Source organism: Galleria mellonella, unplaced genomic scaffold, assembly GCF_026898425.1.
Source record: "Galleria mellonella isolate WM207_F2 unplaced genomic scaffold, CSIRO_AGI_GalMel_v1 utg83, whole genome shotgun sequence".
NCBI lineage: Eukaryota > Metazoa > Arthropoda > Insecta > Lepidoptera > Pyralidae > Galleria > Galleria mellonella.
The window spans coordinates 3735414-3758492 of record NW_026442162.1 but is presented as its reverse complement, the minus strand read 5'-3'; the positions used below and the strand labels follow the sequence as shown (position 1 = coordinate 3758492).

The 23079-nt window shown below is 31.7% G+C and overlaps 1 protein-coding gene and 1 non-coding gene across 2 annotated transcripts; both read right to left on the bottom strand.

The window, feature by feature from the left end:
• Nucleotides 1-13514: 13514 nt before the first annotated feature.
• Nucleotides 13515-22234, bottom strand: LOC113517776 (lysosomal thioesterase PPT2 homolog). The gene is made up of 6 exons (XM_026902520.3): nt 21845-22234; nt 21016-21157; nt 19680-19787; nt 18008-18179; nt 15626-15727; nt 13515-15016 (listed from the first exon to the last, which is right to left on the bottom strand). Exons 1-6 carry the CDS (start codon nt 21977-21979, stop codon nt 14818-14820), a joined length of 858 nt encoding a protein of 285 aa, XP_026758321.2. The 5' UTR covers nt 21980-22234; the 3' UTR covers nt 13515-14817.
• Trnaq-cug (transfer RNA glutamine (anticodon CUG)) lies at nt 16451-16522 on the bottom strand. Its single transcript has one exon. It is a non-coding gene; the product is annotated as a tRNA-Gln (tRNA).
• Nucleotides 22235-23079: the final 845 nt, after the last annotated feature.

The following is a 23079-nucleotide window of genomic DNA, read 5'->3' as shown; positions in this document are numbered from 1 at the left end:
ATTAGTTTAGTAGAGGAAAAATACTGAAAAACTAATACAAAACAAATAAGTAAGTTTCTTTCTTGCTAATGCAACTGATGATAAATCAAAGATGTAGTTCATTTAAATACATATTTTTTTTTTTTTAATGAATGATAATGGAATGGTAACCCTGCCTGCGCTATCGGTATACACTGGCAGGGCACCAGTGAGAGGTAACAGGTGAGGATGAGAGCAGGTCAGTTAGCCCATTGTGAAGAATTCCACTAGAATTCATCACGATAGTTTCCAGGGGGAACCGCGTGGTGGTCCACCTGATAGGGTACATTGCTTGCAATGGAGGTGTTAGACCCCCATTACTAACAATCCCTTTCCTCCCAATATATAAGGTATTGTAAGTAATAAATTCTTTAGTTATCACCTAATTCTAAGATCAAAGCTCCAATAAAATTCTATTACCTACCGCTGAATATATGTTTTCATATTACGTCAAAAAGTAAGAACCTAATCTATCGTGTGTGGGGGAAAGGGATTACTAGTAATGGGATTTAATGAACCCATTGCTAGCAATACACCCTATCAGATAGACTTCAACACGGTTCCCCCTGGAAACTATCGTGGTTAATTCTAGTGCAAATCGTCACGATGGGCTAACTGACCTGCTTTCATCATCACCTATCATCCCTCACTGGTGCCCCGCCAGCGTATACCAATAACGCAGGAGGGTTACTATTCTATTATCACCCATTAAAAATAAAGCTACCGTGTGTACGCCACAAGCGTCTGGTTTTTTAAGAAATTTTTTAATAAAAAAAGTGGAATGGTAACTCCTTAAACTAAGAATCGTCTAGTGCCAACCCTAGAATCAAAACTGAAGCTAAAACTGAAATACGAAATATATAGATTATTAATTAATTGTTTACAAGATCTTTTAAAACGTCAATTCTTAATGATTATACTACTGGGTTCGGGATGTTGTTATGTGCTAAGAGGAACCCGCAAGAAACTCAACAGTTACTCTCTTCAAATTATTATATTCAAGATAATTTTACATTACTATGACTATAATTAGCATTAAGTTCCATTTATATGTATTATTAAATAAAAAATAAACAAGCAAACATGAGCAGACCAAACCCTACAAGCAGCATCTGTTCATGAATATGACAGATGAGCCAACCATCATTGCGCTCAAACATATTTTAGGGAAGTCAATGACCCGGTTGATCACGCCACCACCAGTCAGAAACTTATAGTGAGCCTAAACCGTTACCATAGAGAATATAGATCCTTTCAATGTCATAATTATCTTATGGATTTATCCGCAAAATCGTCTGTTGATGATAAGACAGACCGTGATGATACTGTGCATTATTGATGTCTATAGATACTTATCACATATTTTATACTTTCCATATCTATTTTATTATTTTCTTAGTCATTGCGCAATAAATAGTAACAAAAATATTGCGTTCTAAAATGTCTACGTAATTTTAATTCATCATCAATCATGTATAATTACTTTTATCGTTGCATGGCACGATTTTATCGTCACGATATTATTGAAGAGGACAATTTACGTAATTGTCTGTGGAAATGATTTAAATTTGGATTGTATGACAATACAATATATATTGGAAACGATCGGAAATATAAAATAATATTTTGATCGTATCGTAACGATAAAATCACAACATGGTTTGTCATGCTACGGTAAATAATAAAAGTGACCTATTATAGACTTTCACAACTTCAACCTATCTAAAATCACGTGTAACCGATCAATTGGGAAACAGGCTGCATCAAGTGCTCTTAGTTGGAAAAACCTGAAACATCCTGCACAAATAGTAAATTGATGTTCTTTCTATAAGCCAAATGTTCCTGATAAGGTGTAACAGGAAGACATTATTAATTATCATCATGATTATTAAAGATTTTTTATAACAACTCAAATCTAACGCTCAGTTAAGAAATTTATTTCAGAGAACGAGCATCAAATTCCGCAGGGGTTTTTTATACTTGTTTAATATTTATAAAACGAAATTAGTCAGAAGGTTAAGTGATTGTCAGAATGATTTGAATGAACCCTTAAAAAAATTTGGAGTAATAATACAAAACTAAACATTTTAAATAATTCTCGCCGTGTAGGTCTCGGTATAGAAAGAGCCACCCCTTCCTTTCCCGTGGGTGTCGTAAGAGGCAACTAAGAGAGCTTATGGTGGAGGAATGGACAGCAGTATCCCTCTTAAAATTTCACCAAAAGCCAAACTACGGTTGCCATAAGGCTTGCCAAGCGTGGTAACTACTGGCAATACTTATTATATAATAATAGTTATGGGGAGGCTATTTTCAACAGTGGATAGTTAACGAAATAACAACAAAAAGACATTCTTAATACTATCCAAAAATGATTTTACGTAATACAATTTTAATTCCAAATATTATATTGTATATTAAAATTCTACTGTTTATTTCCTTTCTATTTCTTTTTTCTATGTTTCAACTAAACTAAGCAAATTAGAAGATTCGATCAAGAAAAAGATAAGGCGTAATCGAAAACGATTGAAGAGTATTGAGATTTGCAATGTTGCAGTGTAATTTCGTGGAAAACAAATATATTAGAATTTTAATAAGAAATAAAAAAATAATAATATAGATATTACACTATAAATTCATTGAACTGTCACCGCGCAAAAATACTACGAATTACATTATGCGTAAGACGTTCTCTGACAAAAAAAAAATAAAAATAATCTACTAATGGCGCTTTCTTGACGCCAATGTCATATCAAAATTATAACTTTTGTTCTTGAACTAACATCGGATATTATTCATTCGTTTTTCAACCGTGAAGCAGTTGTGTTTGCATGGCTGTGTTTCGGTTTGAAGGGTGGGATATGGCGTGAATTTACTGGGTACAGAGGAATAACATCTGAGTCCTCAGGAATGGCAACGCATGGGGGGTATCATGGGCGAAACAGTATACTCTGTTATGTCCATGGTACTGCTCGTGTATATAGGCGACGGTTACCACTTTCCATCAGGTGGGCCGTCAGCTTGTTTGTCATTCTAAGATATAAAAAAAAATTCAGGTCATTGTAATCTCCAACTGAGAGATGATCCAATAAATACAAGAGGGGGAGGGAAGATTTTTAACGACAGGTTTTAGCTGTGGAATAATGGGCTTAATGAGCAATATATAGCTTATCAAACACATAGTTCAGTGAGGTCACGCGGTGCTCTTGCGCACAGATAATATGACTACAATACTATCTTCTAAATACCATCGCGGTTAATTCCTGGTAAAATCATCACCATGGACCAAATGGCCTGATTTCGTAACTTATCACTCATTGATATCTCGTCAGTGTAAATTAATATCACTGGCGAGGTCGTCATTCCATTTTCTTCAATTAAAAAACATCTGCAGTCAATCCTCGTTCTCACTTCTCCATTTTTTCTTACAACATACCTTGTTTATTAAACAATTTTACATTCTTATGATTATCTATTGAACTGTGTTACTAAATGACTAATTTATACAAAAAATATGCCAAAATTTTCTAAGTAATACAAGAAAAACCAGAATATAGATATAGTTAGGTAGGAACTCTGTTTAACTATAATTACTTCTACTTAATGTAAAAGCGAATATTAAAAGTTTAAAATTAATTTAAGTAGAAATTAAATTCTTGAGTACACGCAATCTTGATCTATGTGGTTTTATTTCCCGCTAACCCGACAGTCTATAGTTATTTTAATCTGTGACTGGCAATTTTAATAGGCCCGACGGGTCTTGGTCCCGAGGTAAAAAACGGCATGCATGACTCATGCGTGGGCGCATACTTACAATTCCTCACATTATCAGACAGGTTGATAATATAATGATTGTTTTTGTCCGGACTCGTCTACTTTATGAAGTCAATGATCCTTCTCAGAACAGATTTGGTATAATGTTTTTTTTTTTACTCAACCGCAAATTACATAATGGGTACTATATATGATCTAAGATACTTTACTAACTTACCATATTTTTTTTAATGGGTGATAATGGAATGGTAACCCCGCCTGCGCTATCGGTATACGCTGGCGGGGCACCAGTGAAGGATGATAGGTGAGGATGAAGCAGGTCAGTTAGCCCATCGTGACGAATTCAACAAGAATTGTTCACGATGGTTTCCGGGGGAACCACGTGGAGGTCGACCTAATAGGGCATATTGCTAGCAATGGAGCTGTCAAACTCCATTGCTAACAATCCCTTTCCCCCCTAACTTACCATATTTAGAAGTTCTTAACATGGCATACTTTTCAAAATTAATAAATTCAAAATAAGAGAAATAATAATTTATTGCAATAATAGGTAATAATTGCGTAACACAATATTTTTTAATATATTTAATAGTAAAATTAAACGCTATTACGAGTAAAAAACATATCAATATTTATTATTTAATATTCTGTTTAGAAATATAATTTGGCCTAAATAAATTCTGTTCCAACAGCTAGTGCTTAATATTTATTTTATTTATAGTTATATCAAATCATTTACAAGTTACACCTACAAGTAACTGAAAAAAAATATTAACGTCGTCAACCACCACTAGCAACTACCGTATTGTAAGTACTTATTTTAATTATCTTTACTTTAATATTACTTTAATTTGAAATTTTATTTATTTATTTATTACAAAATTTCATGCGCAGAAGTGCTAAGGGATAATCTCTTAGCACTTCTGCGCATGAAATTTTGTGTGAAAAAGGACATAGGCTACCTTTTTATCCCGATCAATCAATATATTCCGGTCATACGGACGAAATCGCTAGCGAAAACTAATATAAGGCATTTTTTTTTTAATAAGTGATAATGGAATGGTTTCCCCGCCTGCGCTATCGGGATACACTGGCGGGGCACCAGTGAAGGATGACAAGTGAGGATGAAAAGGCAGATCAGTTAGCCCATCGTGACGAATTCCACTAGAATTCACCACGATGGTTTCCAGGGGGAAACGCGTGGAGGTCGACCTGATTGGGTGTATTGCTAGCAATGGGGCAATTAGACCCTATTACTAAAAATCCCTTTCCCCCTAATATAAGGGATTTTGTAAGGGATAAAATTAAATACTATTAAATTTATTGTCGACATTATTATTTCATGTTTAGTGCTAATTAGTTTGATGAATAAAGAGGAATGCGTTTTTTTTGTCTGATAACTGCCAAAATAAATAACAAATAAATTCTGGTACTAATCATAACAGAATGTACGGCCTAGTTACCTAGAATCCTTTTGTTTACCAACCTTGAGATAGTAGTGATCCGTAACATCCGGTTATTGACTAACAAGTACAGTTCGTAAACTTTAAAAATCCCCGGACTTTAGCATCATTGATTGCATAAACAGAAAGATCCGTGTGCATTTACGTAACCTGCATCCGTGTATTTAATACGTGCCTATATTTCTACACGAAGCTGTGTTATTTTTACTCAACTGCAAAGGAAAAGTGGGGAATGGCTTTTGGTTGTAGTTTTGTATGTTTGTTACCTTATAATTCTGTCAGTTATAAACCGATTTGGAAAATTCCTTTTTCTTACCCGAAAGGATACGTACTGATAGACTGGTTCTACAAAAATTTTATCAATCTCGGTTTAGTAGTTCAAAATATCAAAAAAACAATAAGTTTCGCCATTATAGAAGTCATATTTTTTGTTGAACGCAATCTTAAATTTTATAGTACATAGGTGGTAAACAAACATACCTACAGATTGTCTAATGGGTGATTGTTAAGAACGGGAACTACCGGTTCCTTAACTACCAATACACCATGAAAATTCGACCAGCACACCCCCTGGAAACCTTCGTGTACTAATCCAAGGGAATTCATTACGTGGCTCATTGTCTTTGACCTAATTTAACCTTCACCTATCATCTCTCATTGGTACTTAACCACTTTCCACAACATTTTGTTCTAAAAAAAACTGAAAGGCTCGACAGTTTTTTTTTTATTGATAAAAATTTACGAATAAATTAATAAAACCTTAGATGTAAATTTATTAGTTACCAATTTTGATACAACACATTGGCAATTTTTATGTATATTTACTACAATGATAATATCAAAACAGTCTACCCCATTCTACTTAAGGTGGAAACATCAACGTTATGAAAGTCACAGTATATATACTATGACGCACGTGGCGCACCTTATGCTACGTAATGGCATAAAGGTACTATTATAATATTATATTATCTGTGATATAGGTATGCAGGCTAAGATAAGAAATTCGATCAAATGGCAAACTGCTAATTCGCACGTTTAATGACGTCAGATAACCTATCTTGAATCAAATGCTGACAATTTCTATTAGAATCGGTTCATCCTCATGAATATATGTAACATAATTAATGTTGTTTAGGCCGTCAGCACACCTGCAACACCTGCATCAGGCGAGCCGCATGCTCGTTTGCCCCCTGTGTTGTAAAAAAAAAGTTGTGTTACAAAAAACCGCCTTACTGTACTTATACAATTGTGTCGTTATATTTATTGTGTTGTTTTTCCCCTATATTGTATAATGCAAATAAAGTATACATCATTCATTCTTTCTTTCAAAAAAAATCTGCCTTCAATTATAGCAACACCAGTTATTTTTATTTTAAAACTAGATTACTGAATTGATTTTGATAAAATTTCTATGGGACCAAACAGTAAGTTAGCAGATAAAAAAGCAGCGGTATACAGCTAATGTAAAATAAAGGTGGTCTACCTTTTATTATAAAAGGTAAAACAGTAAGATGTATCTATAGTTTTTTTTATTATTATTAATAAAGGAATGGTAACCTTACCTGTCCTATTGTTATATGCTGGCGAAGTACTAGTAAGGGATGGTAGGTGAGGTGATAGCAGGTCAGTTAGTGCCATAGTGTCATTAAGCCCATCGTGACGAATGCAAGAAGTAATAATCACAACTGCGACTTACCGTGTGGAGGTCGACCTAATAAGACTCGCTAGCAATGAGGCCATTAGTCCACATTACTAGGGGGGAAAGGGATTGTTACTAATGGAGACTGAGATTCCCATTGCTAGCAATATACCCAACCAGTTCGACCTCCTCGCGGTTCCCCCTGGAAACTATCATGGTTAATTCCTGATAAATTCATCATGATGGGCTAACTGGCCTGTTTTCATTCTCATCTATCACCCTTCACTGGTGCTCCGCCAGCGTATCTCGTTAGCGCAGGAGAGGTTACCATACCATTTTCAACCATCAAAAAAAAGTCCTTATTTATTACTAACAATCCATTCCCCCCGACCCCCCCCCCCCCCCCCCCCTATAGTGAGGAGAGTTTGTCAGTAACTTCGTAGTGTAAAGTGGCAACGTTTAGCGATTGTTCGAACAGGATATAGATACTCCTTGTCAGGTCGACAAAAAATTATTCATCAGGTCCCTCTCGTAACCATCGTAGTTTATTCCTTGTAAATTTATCACTGTGGTCCATCATCATTAATATCATATCAGCTATTAACCGTCCACTGCTGAACATAGGATACACATAGGAACATAGGGACCCCTCCCCCTTCCCAAGGAGAAGGTTACTTAGGAAGGTTTTCCAATAGTTGTCACGATTTGCAGTCGGGTTGCTAGGCTAGTAGTTAGTAGTCAGTTAGGCTTTGGAGATGTTTTAACCCTTAAAACCCCAATTTTTTAAATCAAATTAAAAAATAAATAAGGGTACACTTATACTTTTACTGTGTTTACTAATGGGGAAAAATAGTAAAAATAATCAAAACGATACTTTTATATATTTATTTAAAAAAAAAAAAAACATTTGGTAACATGTAAACAGCCAAATATTAAAATAAAATCGATTGTAGGCGCCCAATGCGATTTATAACCCCGGTATCAAATTTGAAACTTCAGGTATTTAAGGGTTAAGAAGGACTCTGCGACCCATCCTTAGACCATTAGTTCCTTTAGTCGCCTCTTACGATAATACCCACGGAAAAGGAAGAAGTGTGTAGAAATAGGCCACTCCTTCCTGTCTTTCTGTCTTTCTCACATTACAATCACACGGCAACAGAGGCCGTACCTACTAATAATTTCATCATAAATAATATCAGACAAATACTGTGTATGACGTATAGATGTATTTTATCAACTTATACACGGGGATTATTTTAAGTCTCCTTCGATATGTCATACAATATCTGTGTCAGTAAATCAATATAAAGCAAGTTTATTAGATTAGCAAAAACTCCCGTACGTAAATTCCTACGTAATGTAAATAAATTCCCCTATATGCAACTAAAAGATAAGAGGTAACTATTTATTGATATATTTGATCAAATGTCAGTAAGATTATTATTTCGTTTTAGCCGTTAATTGTCCACTATTAATTGACTACTGAACATAGGCCTCGTCCATAAGAGGGACTTTGCCAGTAGTTGCCACGCTTAGCAGGCGAGTTAGCAACCGTTATTAGGTGATGTTTCCAGAAGGACGCTGCTTTCTATCCCTCGACCATTTAGTTCCTTTAGTCGCCTCTTACAATACCCATGGAAAAGGAAGAAATGGTGCATTCGATGCCAGGACCGCACGGCAATTTCTTGTACCTTTATTATAAAACATTTTACTGATGAAGCTAGTCATAGTTTAGGAATTTTTTTTTTTTACTAGGTTGGATATCCATTGAATATAATCTAGGAATACTTAATCATATATAATCAGTATTTATGCGAGTATCTTACTAGAGGGACTTTGTACAAAAGTTGTTTGCTTGGGCATCTCTGTGACATTCGTGTTTCTAACGTGAAGCAGTTGTGTTTGCATGGTTGTGTTTCGGTTTGAAGGGCATATGGCAGTGAATTTACAGGATACAGAGGAATAACACCTGAGTCCTCAGGAATGGCAACGCATGGAGGGTATCATGGGCGGAATAGTATACTCTATTATGTCAATGGTACTGCTCATGTCTATAGGCGACGGTTACCACTTTCCATCAGATGGGCCATAAGCGTGTTTACCATTCTAAGTTGCATGAAAAATAAAAAAATAAAATAGTATTTTGCTTGTTACCGCGGGCAACTCCATAATCGGTGATTTAAAACAAAACAGCTCATACTCATAGGAATTTTGGAATAATGTTATCGTAACGGAATTAAGATAAGAGATAGTATGAGATAAGTACAAAGTAAATATGCACGAGATAAAGTCATGACTCAGTCTGAAATTACATTTCGATGAATGAAAATGTTATAGTAAACATGAATATAAAATAGAGCCTTTAAACGGGTGAATATGGAATAGTAACCCCCTCTACATTATTAATTTACGTTACTGGCGGGATAACGGTGAGAGATGATAAGTGAGGATAAAGTCAAATCCTTGGCCTGTGATGACGTTCACCAGGAATTAACCACGACGATTTATACAGAGGATGCGTGGAGGTCGACCTGACAGGGTATATTGATAGCGATGGAGCCCCTAGTCCCCTTTATTTAACTCCCTCCCTCTTAAACTGTTTCTTTAATGGATGATAATGGAATGATAACCCCGTTTGCGTTAACGGTATACACGCTGCTGCGGATCCAGTGAGAAGTGATAGGTGATATTGAAAGAGCAGGTCAGTTAGCCCATCGTGATAAATACGCCTGAACTTCAACACGATGGTGTCCAGAGACCACAGGGTGGTCGATCTGACAGAACATATTGTTAGCAATAGGAGTCTATATAGTCTGCATTACTAGCTACTTAAACAGTTGGAAGTATTTGAACGTAATTTGATTCTCAGATGGACCATATCCTAGGGTAACTCGTAAGATACTTTATAATTCACGCGAGCAAAACCACGAAACAAAACAAGTATCTATAACAATATGCAAAATTATCGTTGTAATCTTAAAATGATTGATGGCACTTCGAGTTCCGTCAAGGGTAGATCATAATCTTGACATTTACGAACACATTCTAAAAGTGGATTATCATTATATTTTTAGACTGTTTTGCAAATGTTATGTATATTTTTATCTGAACAGGAAAATAATTTAAAAATATACAATGCACTGAAGGCAGGGCCGTAGCTAGACCCATGTTTACGTTAGGGCAAAAGAACTTTTTGGTAGGGCTTAATTAAGCGTTGGCTTTGTTAGGCCATAATTGACTTCGAAAAAGTGATTTTGTTTAATTTTCTTGGGAACTTCCATCTTAAGGTAGGTCATTGCCTCTCAATGCCCCCTCTCCTAGCTACGGCTATGACTGAAGGTGTCAGTCTAAAACGGGTCATTTCTTGTAACAAATAAGTAGTTGTAGTAGTAGTAATTGTTAAAAGAAATAAATAATTATCGGAAAACAAGTATTCTGAGGCATCATTGCTCTAAATCAGTCCACAGATTATTTATTCTTATTACCTATTTCTAAAATAAAAATACCAATTTGATATTACAGCAAATCTTTATTCTAAGGTCCAATATTTTTTTTTGCAACTTAATATGGCAAATAAGCTGACGACCCACCTGACGGAAAGTTGTAACCGTCGCCTATAGACATGAACAGTACCATGGACATAACAGAATATATTGTTTCGCCCATGATACCCTTCATGCGTTGCTATTCCTGAAGACTGTAGTGTTGTCTCTGTACCCTGTAAACTCACTACCATATCACATTTTATTGTGCAATAAAAACTAAATTAATAAATATTTTTCTATAAAAATAAAAATACGTCACGTATTTTATATAAAGGAACAAAACTACACTAGTGTGATTTTTTAATAGTTGTTCATGGAATGGTACTCCGCCTGCAGTATCGGTATATGCTGGTGGGACACCTGTGAGGGATGACAGATGAGGATAAATGTAGGTCAATTGGGCCATCCTGACAAACTCATCAAGAGTTATTGATGTTACGACGATTTTCAAAAGATTGATTTTGTAAGGGTCTCTAAACCCATTTATTAACCATCCATTAAAAAACTGCCTAGTTAACGTGGTAATAAAACTTTAATCCTTTTCTTATGGAGAAACCCCCATTGCCATGAAGGAAACGTAAATGGAGTTTTAAAAGGTTATATATAATAAATAATAAACAAAACTGCTGCGTATAAAAATATTTATTTCGCACATAACTGTTAAATATTGGTAAAAAGCAAATTTTTACATTTTAATTTTAACTTTTCGCATAGATTCTCTCTGCATTTAAAAAATGTTGCAGGCAGGAAGGCATGCTCTTCTTTTTAAAAAGTATCTTATTTATACTAATTTATACCATTATTTTAGGCCATAATATGCACGATCTATGTTAGAAAATAACTAATAAATGCCAACTGTAAGTACTACGCGTTGGTGGCGCCGAAATACATATTGCAAATCACTCTAGAGGATAAATATAGCAACAGGCATTATACAACTTTAAAGTAGGCGTAGGTTGCAATATATATATATTGCAGTTACAGTATCTATATATTAATATAGATTCAATGTATAACACCAAAATAGAGAGCCCAATAGAAATGAAAATATAAATATCCGACTGATGACATGGTCGATATGGAAATTGCATGATGACCTTTTTTCTTGCATAATTGTCCTGAGGAACGCAATGTATAGATAACGGAGCTGTACCGAATTACCCGAGCCTGTTTAAAGTCGATCATATTAGATGTAAAATAATAAACGAGACCCAATATTTTCTATTTTTTGATGAATGAACGATACTGTTATAAAAAAATTAATAATCATTTGGCAAATATGAATGCAATGACAATATTGATAACCGAATATCCTAATCTTAGAGAATTTTTCTTTTTTCAAATGCAAAGAGAACAATTTACATAATTTCTTTTTTTTTCTTAAAATGTAAAACTAATTTTAATTCTACCATATTTCACTGTGTTAGAATTGACAAAAAAAATCCTTTTCGAATACAACAGTATGGCTGACACATTCCTCACGTTAAAATTATTATAAATTGAACACATGAAATAACAAATTATAATTAAAAAAAAATCATTCAGAAAAAAATTGCATAATAAGCATTTTTTTATGAATGATTTTGTTTCTTTTTAATTATTTTTATGAATTGTATTTCTTCACCCATACAGTTATATTTGAAATGGATTATAATTCATATTATTTCATTATAATCATGTATTACTATAAATAAAAAAAACTACATATTAATGGTATTGTAAAAACATAAAAATAAATTCATCAAATCAATAATTGCACTGCTTTGGCATGGTTATATATTTTTTAAATATATGTTCCTAGCTTTTCGACTGGTATTCACAGATCAGAGCTGTCCAATTCGGTTACAATCTCTGGCCAATATAAAACACAAATAACATTTGAGGCCCGCATAAATAAATATTTTAACAAAATATAAAAAAAAAATCGTAAAAGAAAAAATTTCAAATTTGTGGTGGATCGATATTATGCCGAAGGCCGCACAAATATAGACCACGGGCCGTATTGTATGTCCCGCGGGCCGTACTTTGGACAGCTCTGTAATATATATATATATATATATATATATATATATATATATATATATAATTAAATAATAAAAAAAGTAAGTATCTAGTTATAATATATTATAACTAGATACTTACTTAAATACCTTGAACATTTTTTTACTTTCGCTTTTACTTTTTTTTTTATACACTGCGCTGTCTAGTTCTAAACTATTACATGAATAGGTATTAAGCAATTGATGTAAATACTTCAATAGTTTCCTAAAAAGGACCTCACAAAATGTTACAAACATACTTAAGTATACAAATATTTGTATTGCATGCCAAGATTGAACTTGCAACAATAATACAAGGCCATACGTTAAACAACTATACAAAATAAATCGTCAAATTGTCACAGTACAGTTAGAAATTGTTCTGTACTGTAAAATATATATTACACATCCTGTACATTGGACACATTAAGAATATTTAATTCATTGTATAATAAAATATGTTTATTTACTTTTTTTAATACAATTATATATATATATATATATATATATATATATATATATATATATATATATATATATATATATATGTAATTTTTTTTACCTACCTATATGAACTGACATCGAGTAAGTAATAAAATGCACAAAGTATTTTATCCTGACCTATGTTTAATTTTAATAAATGACTACTTTATCATGTAAATATATTTAAAAAAAAACTAATTAGATAATTCTAAAGCAATAAAGCATAACTAGTATATAAAATTGGCTACTTAAAATGCTAAGTATAAATTAATTATAAACCCATAATTTGTTTTGTTATTTACAAATAATAATTATACTATCACAATGTTTGTTTTGTAAATAAATATACAAAAAAAATCCTAAATATATATATATGTATAAATGTGGCACAGTATAGCATTATTACTTTCAGACCCTTACTCCTGAGCATTCACTGATTATTATCACCAATAAAATAAAATAAAAGGTTGAAATTTTGGACGTCTCCACTTTCTCGATCTAGAAACAATATAATCAATAAAGCCAAATTAAGAGCCCCTTTTTAATTTATCTATTATGTTATTATTCACTGTTATTTCAATAAAAACGTGAGTATATGTATATATATATGTATATAAAAAATATGAGAATGTATAATAATCATCATCATCATGATGAAAAAAAAAACAGATTATGTAAAACTCTAACTACTGACATTTAATTTTTTTTTCTCAATGAAGTAAGTAATTCATAGTGGTTCTATACAGATGGTTCACATATGTATAATTACATAAAAGTACATTCTTGGGAGAAATATTTAAGTTTTTTTTTATATTAAATATATATACAGATGAATAATACTTCATATTAATTTATACAGTCAAAGTCGAAAGATACAACTAGTATAGAAAATAATATATAAGTGTAAGCTTTGTCGATCGGTTTTATCGATTTTGTGCCAAATCAAGTATTTTATATATAGTTTTATATAATATAAGTCTAGGTATTTAGTAAAAAAATCATAATTAACAATTTGTTGATTATTGCAAACGTGAATTATTCAATTTGAGGTCTAATTAGGTCGTGTGCATCTAGATGGAGCGTTGAACATGAGAAAACGTATAAAAAACCAATCAATGAAAAAAATTACAAAAACATGTTTTTTTTGGCACTTTAACGGCTCAACCAACTATCAAACAAATTGGTATACCGTTAGTATTTGGTTCAAATGTTCTGTCTGCGATTAAAAGATTAATATATTTTTTTTTAATATTAAATAAAAAAAAGAGTTTAAAAAGCGTCTGTAATGAAACATTATCTAGATGATATTATTCGAACCGCCTTATTCATAAAAACAAATACTTCTTAGAAACATTTCATTTGTTATATTTTATCATAAAGACAAAATATAAGCTAAACAGTTGCTAAAATAACTATTAGGATCAATTCTGAGGTAGCATTCACTAAGTTTATTTCTAAAATCACAATTCTAGCTTTTAGTTTAGCAAAACCATTAATGAACTAAAAATTTTGTTTATACTTTAAATGTTTAATGTAATACCCGTTTAACTTAAGTGCAATTAGATCGAGAAAGCTCAATAAGTTTCGGAATCAATTCGTGACCCTTAATCATGAGCGGTTGTGAAGCGAGCAAGAGCCTAACTACTTTATATATATATTTATTATATATATTTATACTTTGAATATTTTTTTATAATTATAAATTTATAATTTCCCTGCAGTATCAAATTGAAATTTTCGTTTTAGAGTCTATCTATAAAATTAAAATGAACTTTAAATATTTTTTTATAACATTTTGTCTATTTTAAACTTTTTTATGAATAAGGGGGTGAGAATATAATGTAATAAATATATTTTTAATCTAAATATGGCAATAAATAATTGTCCACTATCGTGACATTAGTGTGCCAGTTGAAGTGGTTGACGCCCGGCACTGTGACTAGATGCAGTCGACCGCTCTCGTTGAGCGTCCGCAGTCCAATAAGGTCCTCCTTGTATATTGCCTGGTCCTTCATTTCCACCACAGTCTCGTTGCCGTGATAGTAGCCGAATTGGCTGAACAACATCAAAACAATTTAAAAATATAATATAAAAAATTTTACAATATATAAATATCAACTTATCTTCATATTTACTAAATATACATTAACAATTTTATAAAAATCGATCGATCCGTTTCAGAAGTGTGCGACCACAAACAACGTGTCACAAGATTTATATATATATATATATATATATAGTATTGTTTTATGTATTTTTTATATGTTGCATTTCCAGTCAAATGTCGATGACAGCGAGACACGGTAAAATCGTAAGGCTTATAATTTGGTCTGTTTGTAACATAACATTGTATCTTGTACTTAATAAAAAAAAAGCAAATTAAAGTAAATTTATTCATAAAAAACATATTTACTGTACGACAATGCTGTCGGGGTTTCTACTCCACTATCTCTCAAAGTTACGTTACGAGTGTCTGGAAAATAGATCGTTATTTATAAAATTATCTAGTTATATGTCTATAGGCGACGGTTACCACTTTCCATCAGGTGTACCGTCAGCTTGTTTGCCATTCTAAGTTGCATAAAAAAAAGTTAATATTTCACCTTACTACTATAAATAAACTAATCATTCTTAATACTTTAATGTCATCAAGTTGGTACATACCTGCTTTGCCAGGGCGTTATAACTTGGTCATCGGGACCGCCAATTAGCACCAGTCTCTTTAGTTTCAGAAGATTGTTTTTGAAGTTTTGCGATTCTGCGGACCTGTATATAGACAAGGGAATTTCAAAAATACTTTTTAATCAAGCTTTTGCTACGTACTAGCTCTTTATTCGCTACTTTGTAGTGTGAATTTCAGAAGTAGGAAAACTAAATTAAATTAAATTGTTTAAATAGACCACTTCTAGATCAAGCTAGTGTATGTATTAAAATAAAACAAATACCGGATTTTAAGTTAGTTTAGGAACACAGTTGTGGAAACCGCATTCAATTTGGTGCAGTAATTTTTGCATGATGTCGGAACAAACGCATACAAACGTCACAGAGAGACAAACAAACTTTCTAAAACTCATTCTTTTGGCATTTATGGTCTTTATTAAGTCTCCTAATATTTTTTTTAAATAACTCATGTGTACATGCCTCGTGTAAATATAATTTTATTATATTAGAAATTAAGATATCTTGTGATTTTTGTCAAATTTTAATATAAAATTTTTAAAGAATAGGATATCCAAGTACACTTTTTTTTTTTAACATGATACTTATTTGTATAAGTTTACGACTAAAATGATCAATACTTTCTCATTAATAAACTTTATAATAATTAGTTCACATCAGGTATTTATTTTGAGACGTCCTATCACACTTATACTAATTATCAAAAAAAAATTAATAAATAATAAAAAAAAAATATTTATAAAAATCGTTAAATAATAAAGTACATTCAAAAAACAAAGAAGAGATTGTAATAAAGTCAGACAAAAAGTAAGGTCCCACCGAGATTTGAACTCGGATTGCCAGATTCAGAGTCCAGAGTGCTAACCATTACACCATGGAACCGGCTGGCCGGTGTGACGAAATTATGAATCTCTTATTGTGAGATTAAAGATTTGAGATTAACATAAATAATAAATGAGTATAAGTGTTTTTTTTTTAATAATATCAATATGTACACAAAATTTACTGACATATATGTATTCCAACACTTGAAACCAATATCTTTTAATAACTGATTATTTAAAAAATATATATATATAATGTTATATCCAAATTCGTATATAATATAGTATATATCATATATGTGTAAGTATATTTGTTATTCACATATATTTATTCGTTTCTATATGTAATTTTAGTATGTATGTATATCAATAATTTTTCTGTATAGTGCAGAAACTTGGACGATATTGATAGAGATGTGGTGCTGGCGACGACTATATATGCCTTTCGAACTAACGTTTCCATTCTGAACGAACTGAAAATCAGAGAGAGATTGTCGTCATGTTCGTATACGAATTCTCATATCATATATTGTATGGAACGTTTAATTGTCCATTCTCGGGGTAGATCGCCAACGCGATGGACTGACCTCATCAAAACGGCCACACAGAAATCTATTGTGGAGTGCTAACAGAAGTAGATGGAGACATATTGCGAGGACCTCAATCGCGAAGGAGAGCCACCGACGATCCACCGTCATTGTGAAAACCACGACCACTCTGCCAAGAGTGTACGACTGAAGAGAGAGAGAGAGAGATATCAATAATTAGTAGTACCGCATTCGAGTATTCTGACACTTCCCTATGGTTGACTGGGAGAGAATGCTTTTAGCATTAAGTCCGCCATGTACACATATTTGTACTAATGAATAAATAAATAAATATATATACCGGCTGGAAACCGATTTTATATCTAGATATTTTGTTTTAATTGAAGGGTTTACTTTCGGGATAGTTCCGTTTTATTTGTTAAAATCGGTATACAATTGGTTTTTTACAAAATATTACACTTACGGATTGAAATTCTCTTATGGCTCTAATAACTGATGAATTTTGTTAGAAACATATATGTACTTTCTTTATAAATACATACATATAATAAAATCGTAACTGGTCACTGTCTGTACATGGAAGAGACATAAGAAAAAATATTGTGGGAGGGCTTTATGAACGAACTTTAACAAAAAAAAAGGTGTAACCTTAACAATTAAAAGGCTTAATTGCTTTGAATGCGGTTTTCACTAATGCATTGCGGTTAGCCGCACTCGACATTTAGTATTTGTTTATTTATTCGGCTCATAAATAAAAAAGTTATATCAATATAAAATGCTATAAAATAACAGATCAGTGGAATTGGCTGAAACGTTTTTTATTGCATTTATTAATTTTCGATAATTCTATTTGCTCGTGCGAAGCCGGGTATAATATATCGTCATAGTCGTAGAATATATATATATATATATATATATATATATATATATATATATATATATATATATATATATATATATATATATCGTCATAGTCATAGAAAATTAATACTTACTGTAAATGGTTATTGAGGTAAGGCAGGAATACACTGTAAGTCTCATACAGCTGCTGGTGGTACGGATCGTTCCAATAATTCCCAACGGACGTGTGCTGCCCAACTCGAGAGTAGAACAATTCGTAGACTTCATCTTTCACGAGACCCGGAAACACTAAGTGGAGGAAACCAGCTGGAAATGACATAGAGGTAATTGTTAATAAATTCCGCCTGCCTAGCATGACAACTATTGGCAAAATCCCCCAAAGGGCAGACTTACGCTCAGCAGTGGATAGTTAAAGGCGGTCATGATGATGAAGCGAATTTTACTACATATCTAGACGACGTACTCCAAAATGATACCACTTTTATAGTTCCACTAGTGTTTTTTATATTTATTTACATAACAAAATTATAGTTACAAAACATTACATAAAGAGATACAAGAATGGTGTGCAAAAATTCAAATCATTCTTTTTCTTTTTTTAAATATACTATATGGCTTCTTTCCAGCCATGACCAATATCATATTCATATTTCTTTATTAACCAACGTAACAGTTTTCGTCACACAATGGCAAGTCAATATTTGATTTGTTCATCTTTTTAACCTACAAAAAGGTGTCTTCATCAGTTAAAAATAAAAAATATAATAAAAAATTCTCCGTATTATTTTATTATTCATGTTTCAATATGTACTGTACTAAACATGTAACGGCTATACACATTTAAAATAAATAATAATTTATATTTTTATAATAAAAAAGACGTTACAGAGTCGTCAATCCGCGTGACAGAGGTGTATTTCATACAAATCACTAAAAATTTTAACATGTAGGTTAAAAAAAAGTATGACCCATTTACATTATAATTTTGAAATTAATAAAATAAATAATAACAATAATAATAACATTTAAATTATAAAATGAAAATAATATTACAAATTATATATAGTTAACATTATAAATTAATTAATACATGTCAATATAATGGTGACTATATACCAATAATGATGACATCAATTTATAAAATTGGAATTGTCACACTTCTTACAGTTAAACATAAATAAATAATAATGCTATAATTTAATATTCGCATTTAGGTATTCGGTCACGTTGTAAAAAGGATGTTGCTCAAAATATGTCTTTATTTTATTTTTAAATTCATTTCTCGGCAATTGCGTTGCTGTATTGGGTAATTTATTATACATTTTTATTTATAGATATATGCCTTGTTTCATAGTTTTTGTGAGTCGTGTTCTTGGCAATTCGAATTTGTCTTTATTACTCCTCACTTGAGTATTTATGTATTTATATATATGTATGTATTTCTGTTTATGTATATATATTTATATACTTGGATTTATATGGATTTATTTACATATTCACATTATTATACGTATGCAAATCTCTAAATATATTTAAAAAACGAACAGTTCTGTGCCTCCACATGGAACAAAATACATGGAAGAGATAGCTCTTAGCGATAAGGTCGCCCATTGTTTTCTCAGTGTAATATTTTCTTGTAATTGTTTACTATTGTAAACTTAATCAGTTTACTATAGGAATCTTATGAAGGAACTAATAAAGAGGGCTAAGAAACGGGCTGTCATACTCCATTGCTAACAATCCCTTCCCACCAGATATCAGATCTTCTTTCATAGACCCATCTCTACTTTCAAGTGTAATACAAACCTCCATATTGTCCAGCCTGTGGTGAACTTAACGAAATAAATGTATCAATGGTGATATTAGAAAATGTCTGCACTATGCCTCGTGCGACGAGACCGCCTTGAGAATATCCTGAAATGAGAGAGAAATACAAAATACATACTTGTTATAGTGTATCAAACAGTAAAATTATGACATAAAACTGACTTGAGTACAACAATATATTCAGTCATATACTGAAAACCTATACCTAAAATATTCTAAAGGATTTTTGGCTAAATACCTTTTGACCTCACCCCCCCCCCCCCCCCCCATGAAGCATCGCCCCAAGTGATCATCTGCAGAAAAAATCAGCACTTCTACACCAAAATCTTCTAAATTTTAATTAGAATTCATTCAGAATTTGATTATGTACCTATAACTACTTTCATATTTTTTATAAAAATAATATACATATATTCACTTTAGGAATTATCTATTTACAACAAATTATATTAATCACTTATATATTTAGTATTTAGCTAAACAGTATGTAAATATTAGTATAGACTGAATACTGAGTAATTACCGAACATTTGTTTAAGTCTATTTACAATAAAATATATAAATAAGTCTATAACCTCCTTTTAAAATTTTTTTGTATGTCCAATATTTTATAAGTAATTTAGCTTTTTTTATACAACTTATAATGGCAAACAAACTGATGGCCCACCTGATGAATAGTGGTAACCGTCCCCTATATATATATATATATTGTCATAGTCTTAGAATACTGACGGATCTGACCAAGATTACATATAAAGATCCATCAGTATTCTACGACTATGACGATATATAACTTATAAGTAATATAATTATAAATTATATAGTTTATAAGTAATGCACTAAAACTGAAGCAAAAGTGGGCTGGTTGTTTACCAATATAAAGACCAAAGATGGACTACTCTATCAACAAAATGGTTGGGGCTAAATGGAAAAAGGCATATCAAAGTTAGTAGACCAAAACAAAAGTGGATTGATGACTTTAAACAAAATAGGAACTAAATGGAGAAGGCCTATACTGAATATGGAGCTCACATTCAAAATACTACATTACAAATAAACTAACATAGATATTAAGATTTCTAGTACTAACCATAATGTAATTAATACAATTTAAAACTACTGTTGTATATGAGAATTATTATTATATAAAATAAGTACCGCATCATTACAGCAATCCCCTAATAAGGGTGCCCTATGAAGAACCAGGCTACAAACATATGGGGACACAACCCAGAACACCCAAACTCAAACCAATTTGGAAAACACCATCTAATATTAAAGTAACAATCACATCAAATAATTAAAAATCACCTACCAATAAGATTTATCCCTTCAGGGTGTTTAGCTGATATGTTGGCCACATCCTGGCCAATCTCCAATACTTGGTGCCACATTGTTTCCAAACTAGACCAACTCTCGAACCTGTCCACATTGTAAATAATTGTTCCTGGATGTTTCTGAAATTTAGAACATTTGGCAATTTAGAAAAAAAAATGATACTTAGATAGGCAAACAAACTCATGGCCCATTTGGTGGAAAGTGGTAACCATTGCCTATAAACATGAACAGCACCATAGACAAAACAGTATACATAGTGACTACAGTACTACTTATGTATTTAATATAATCTCTATCAAAATTCACACAGAGTCACTTTTTGGACAAGTAAAGATAAATTATTTCTACTTACTCTGACCAGTCTTAATCCACAAGATGCCAGTAACTTACTTTATTTTTTTTAAGTTATTCATAAACAATAAATTGTATTGAAATTTCATAACTAGTAGAAATATAAAATGTAAAATTATTATAATTAAATCATCTCCTGTGGCATCTTCCTTTTCTTCTTTTAATATTAAGCTTACTCTATAAATACAATTAATAATTAAAAAAAAATACACAGAAGTTCTCCTATGAAAGTATCGATCAATATTTCTATGTTGTTACTTTCTTTTCAAAATTTCCCCATTTTAAACTTTTTTAACTCCTGTGTTCCTTGGCTCTCTGTATATTTCCTAGTACGCTAAATCCTATATTCCTTCGGGAGATTCCGAAAAAAAAAGACTTATTTTTTTCAGCCGTAGTTCCGTAGAACAAGGTCCGATGAATGATTCAAAATAATTAAATATTTTATAATCATTTACCTCTTTAATTCTATGCAAAATCATTTCCATGCTGTTGCTTCCTGTCATAATTCCATGTATTAAAACTACAGGTTTGAATGATAAACCTGGGCTTGCGTACAAAAACGTAACAAGACATAGGATTTTCAAGTACATCTTCGTAATAATAAATCAGTGAACAAAGAAATTGACGACACTTTGTTTTCTATAATAAACAAACAGAAAAAAATATAATCACTTTATACGAAATATCTTTACTATTGTAATAAGAGGCCCTTTAATTAGATGGCTTGTAAATTTGGACGTAATTCACATAACAAACTCAACAATTTAAATATATAAGCTAATAAAAAGGAGCACGATAGAAACAATATATCAAACCCATATAACAAAGCACATTGACATAAATAAGCGATGAGCGACACTTTACTTCTCAGAATACTAATCTGAACAATTCATTCCGATCAATCGAATGATGTGCAAATCGTTCGTCTACTAATTTTATTCATTCGACTATTAATTTTATGCGACTATTACTGATAATACCGCCCCCTTTAGGTAACATTAGCACACTAATTAGGTTTTTAGGCAAATAGTACAGCTTGGGTCCATGTCCAGTAAACACTAAGTCTCGTTTAATTTAGAAACAACTCAACAGTTATATTTATTACAAATAGTTATAAATCTTAAAAATAAATGAGAACTCATCCCACTGTTATTTAATCACACACTTATTAGTGATAGCAAAATATAATGGCAAAATTATAGTCCAAGAATAAAATGTAGCAATCAGAAACTAGCAAGAGGTCTGCTCACACAGTTCGAAGGAAATAACTAACTTTGTCTATTCTATATAAAAAGTAAATATGTATATTATATATAAAAAGGTAAATATTATATACAAAGGAATATGTAGAAAATAATATATAAAAACGAAATTAGATTTGTCAGAGGAGAGCGATCGAGATGTAGAGAATGACAGCAGAAACGAATATAAAAAGTAAACGTTGCTGTCATGTCTGTACGACCAGTTCGAAAGAAAGAAAAAGGTAAAATATCGATGTACAATTTAATTAATCTACTTGATGGAAAAGAAAGTAATAATGTTCATATGTGGCTATGAGATGAATATGTACAATATTATATACTAAATATAAATTGGCATCTTGCCCATTAACAGAAAAAAAACATTCTGGTAATTGATTCGACTCAGCTATGTTTGTACCAACTCTTAGATCAACAAATACGAATGAATG

Bases quoted from the DNA above. Each gene is read 5' to 3' on its own strand.
- LOC113517776 (XM_026902520.3), bottom strand. From the start codon at position 21,979: ATGTACTTGAAAATCCTATGTCTTGTTACGTTTTTGTACGCAAGCCCA. The intron at 21,158-21,844 runs GTAAATGATTAT...TCTAAATTTCAG, and splicing joins TTTTGCATAGAATTAAAGAG to AAACATCCAGGAACAATTAT. The intron at 15,017-15,625 runs GTATGTACCAAC...GATGTTGTTCAG, and splicing joins ATAACGCCCTGGCAAAGCAG to CCAATTCGGCTACTATCACG.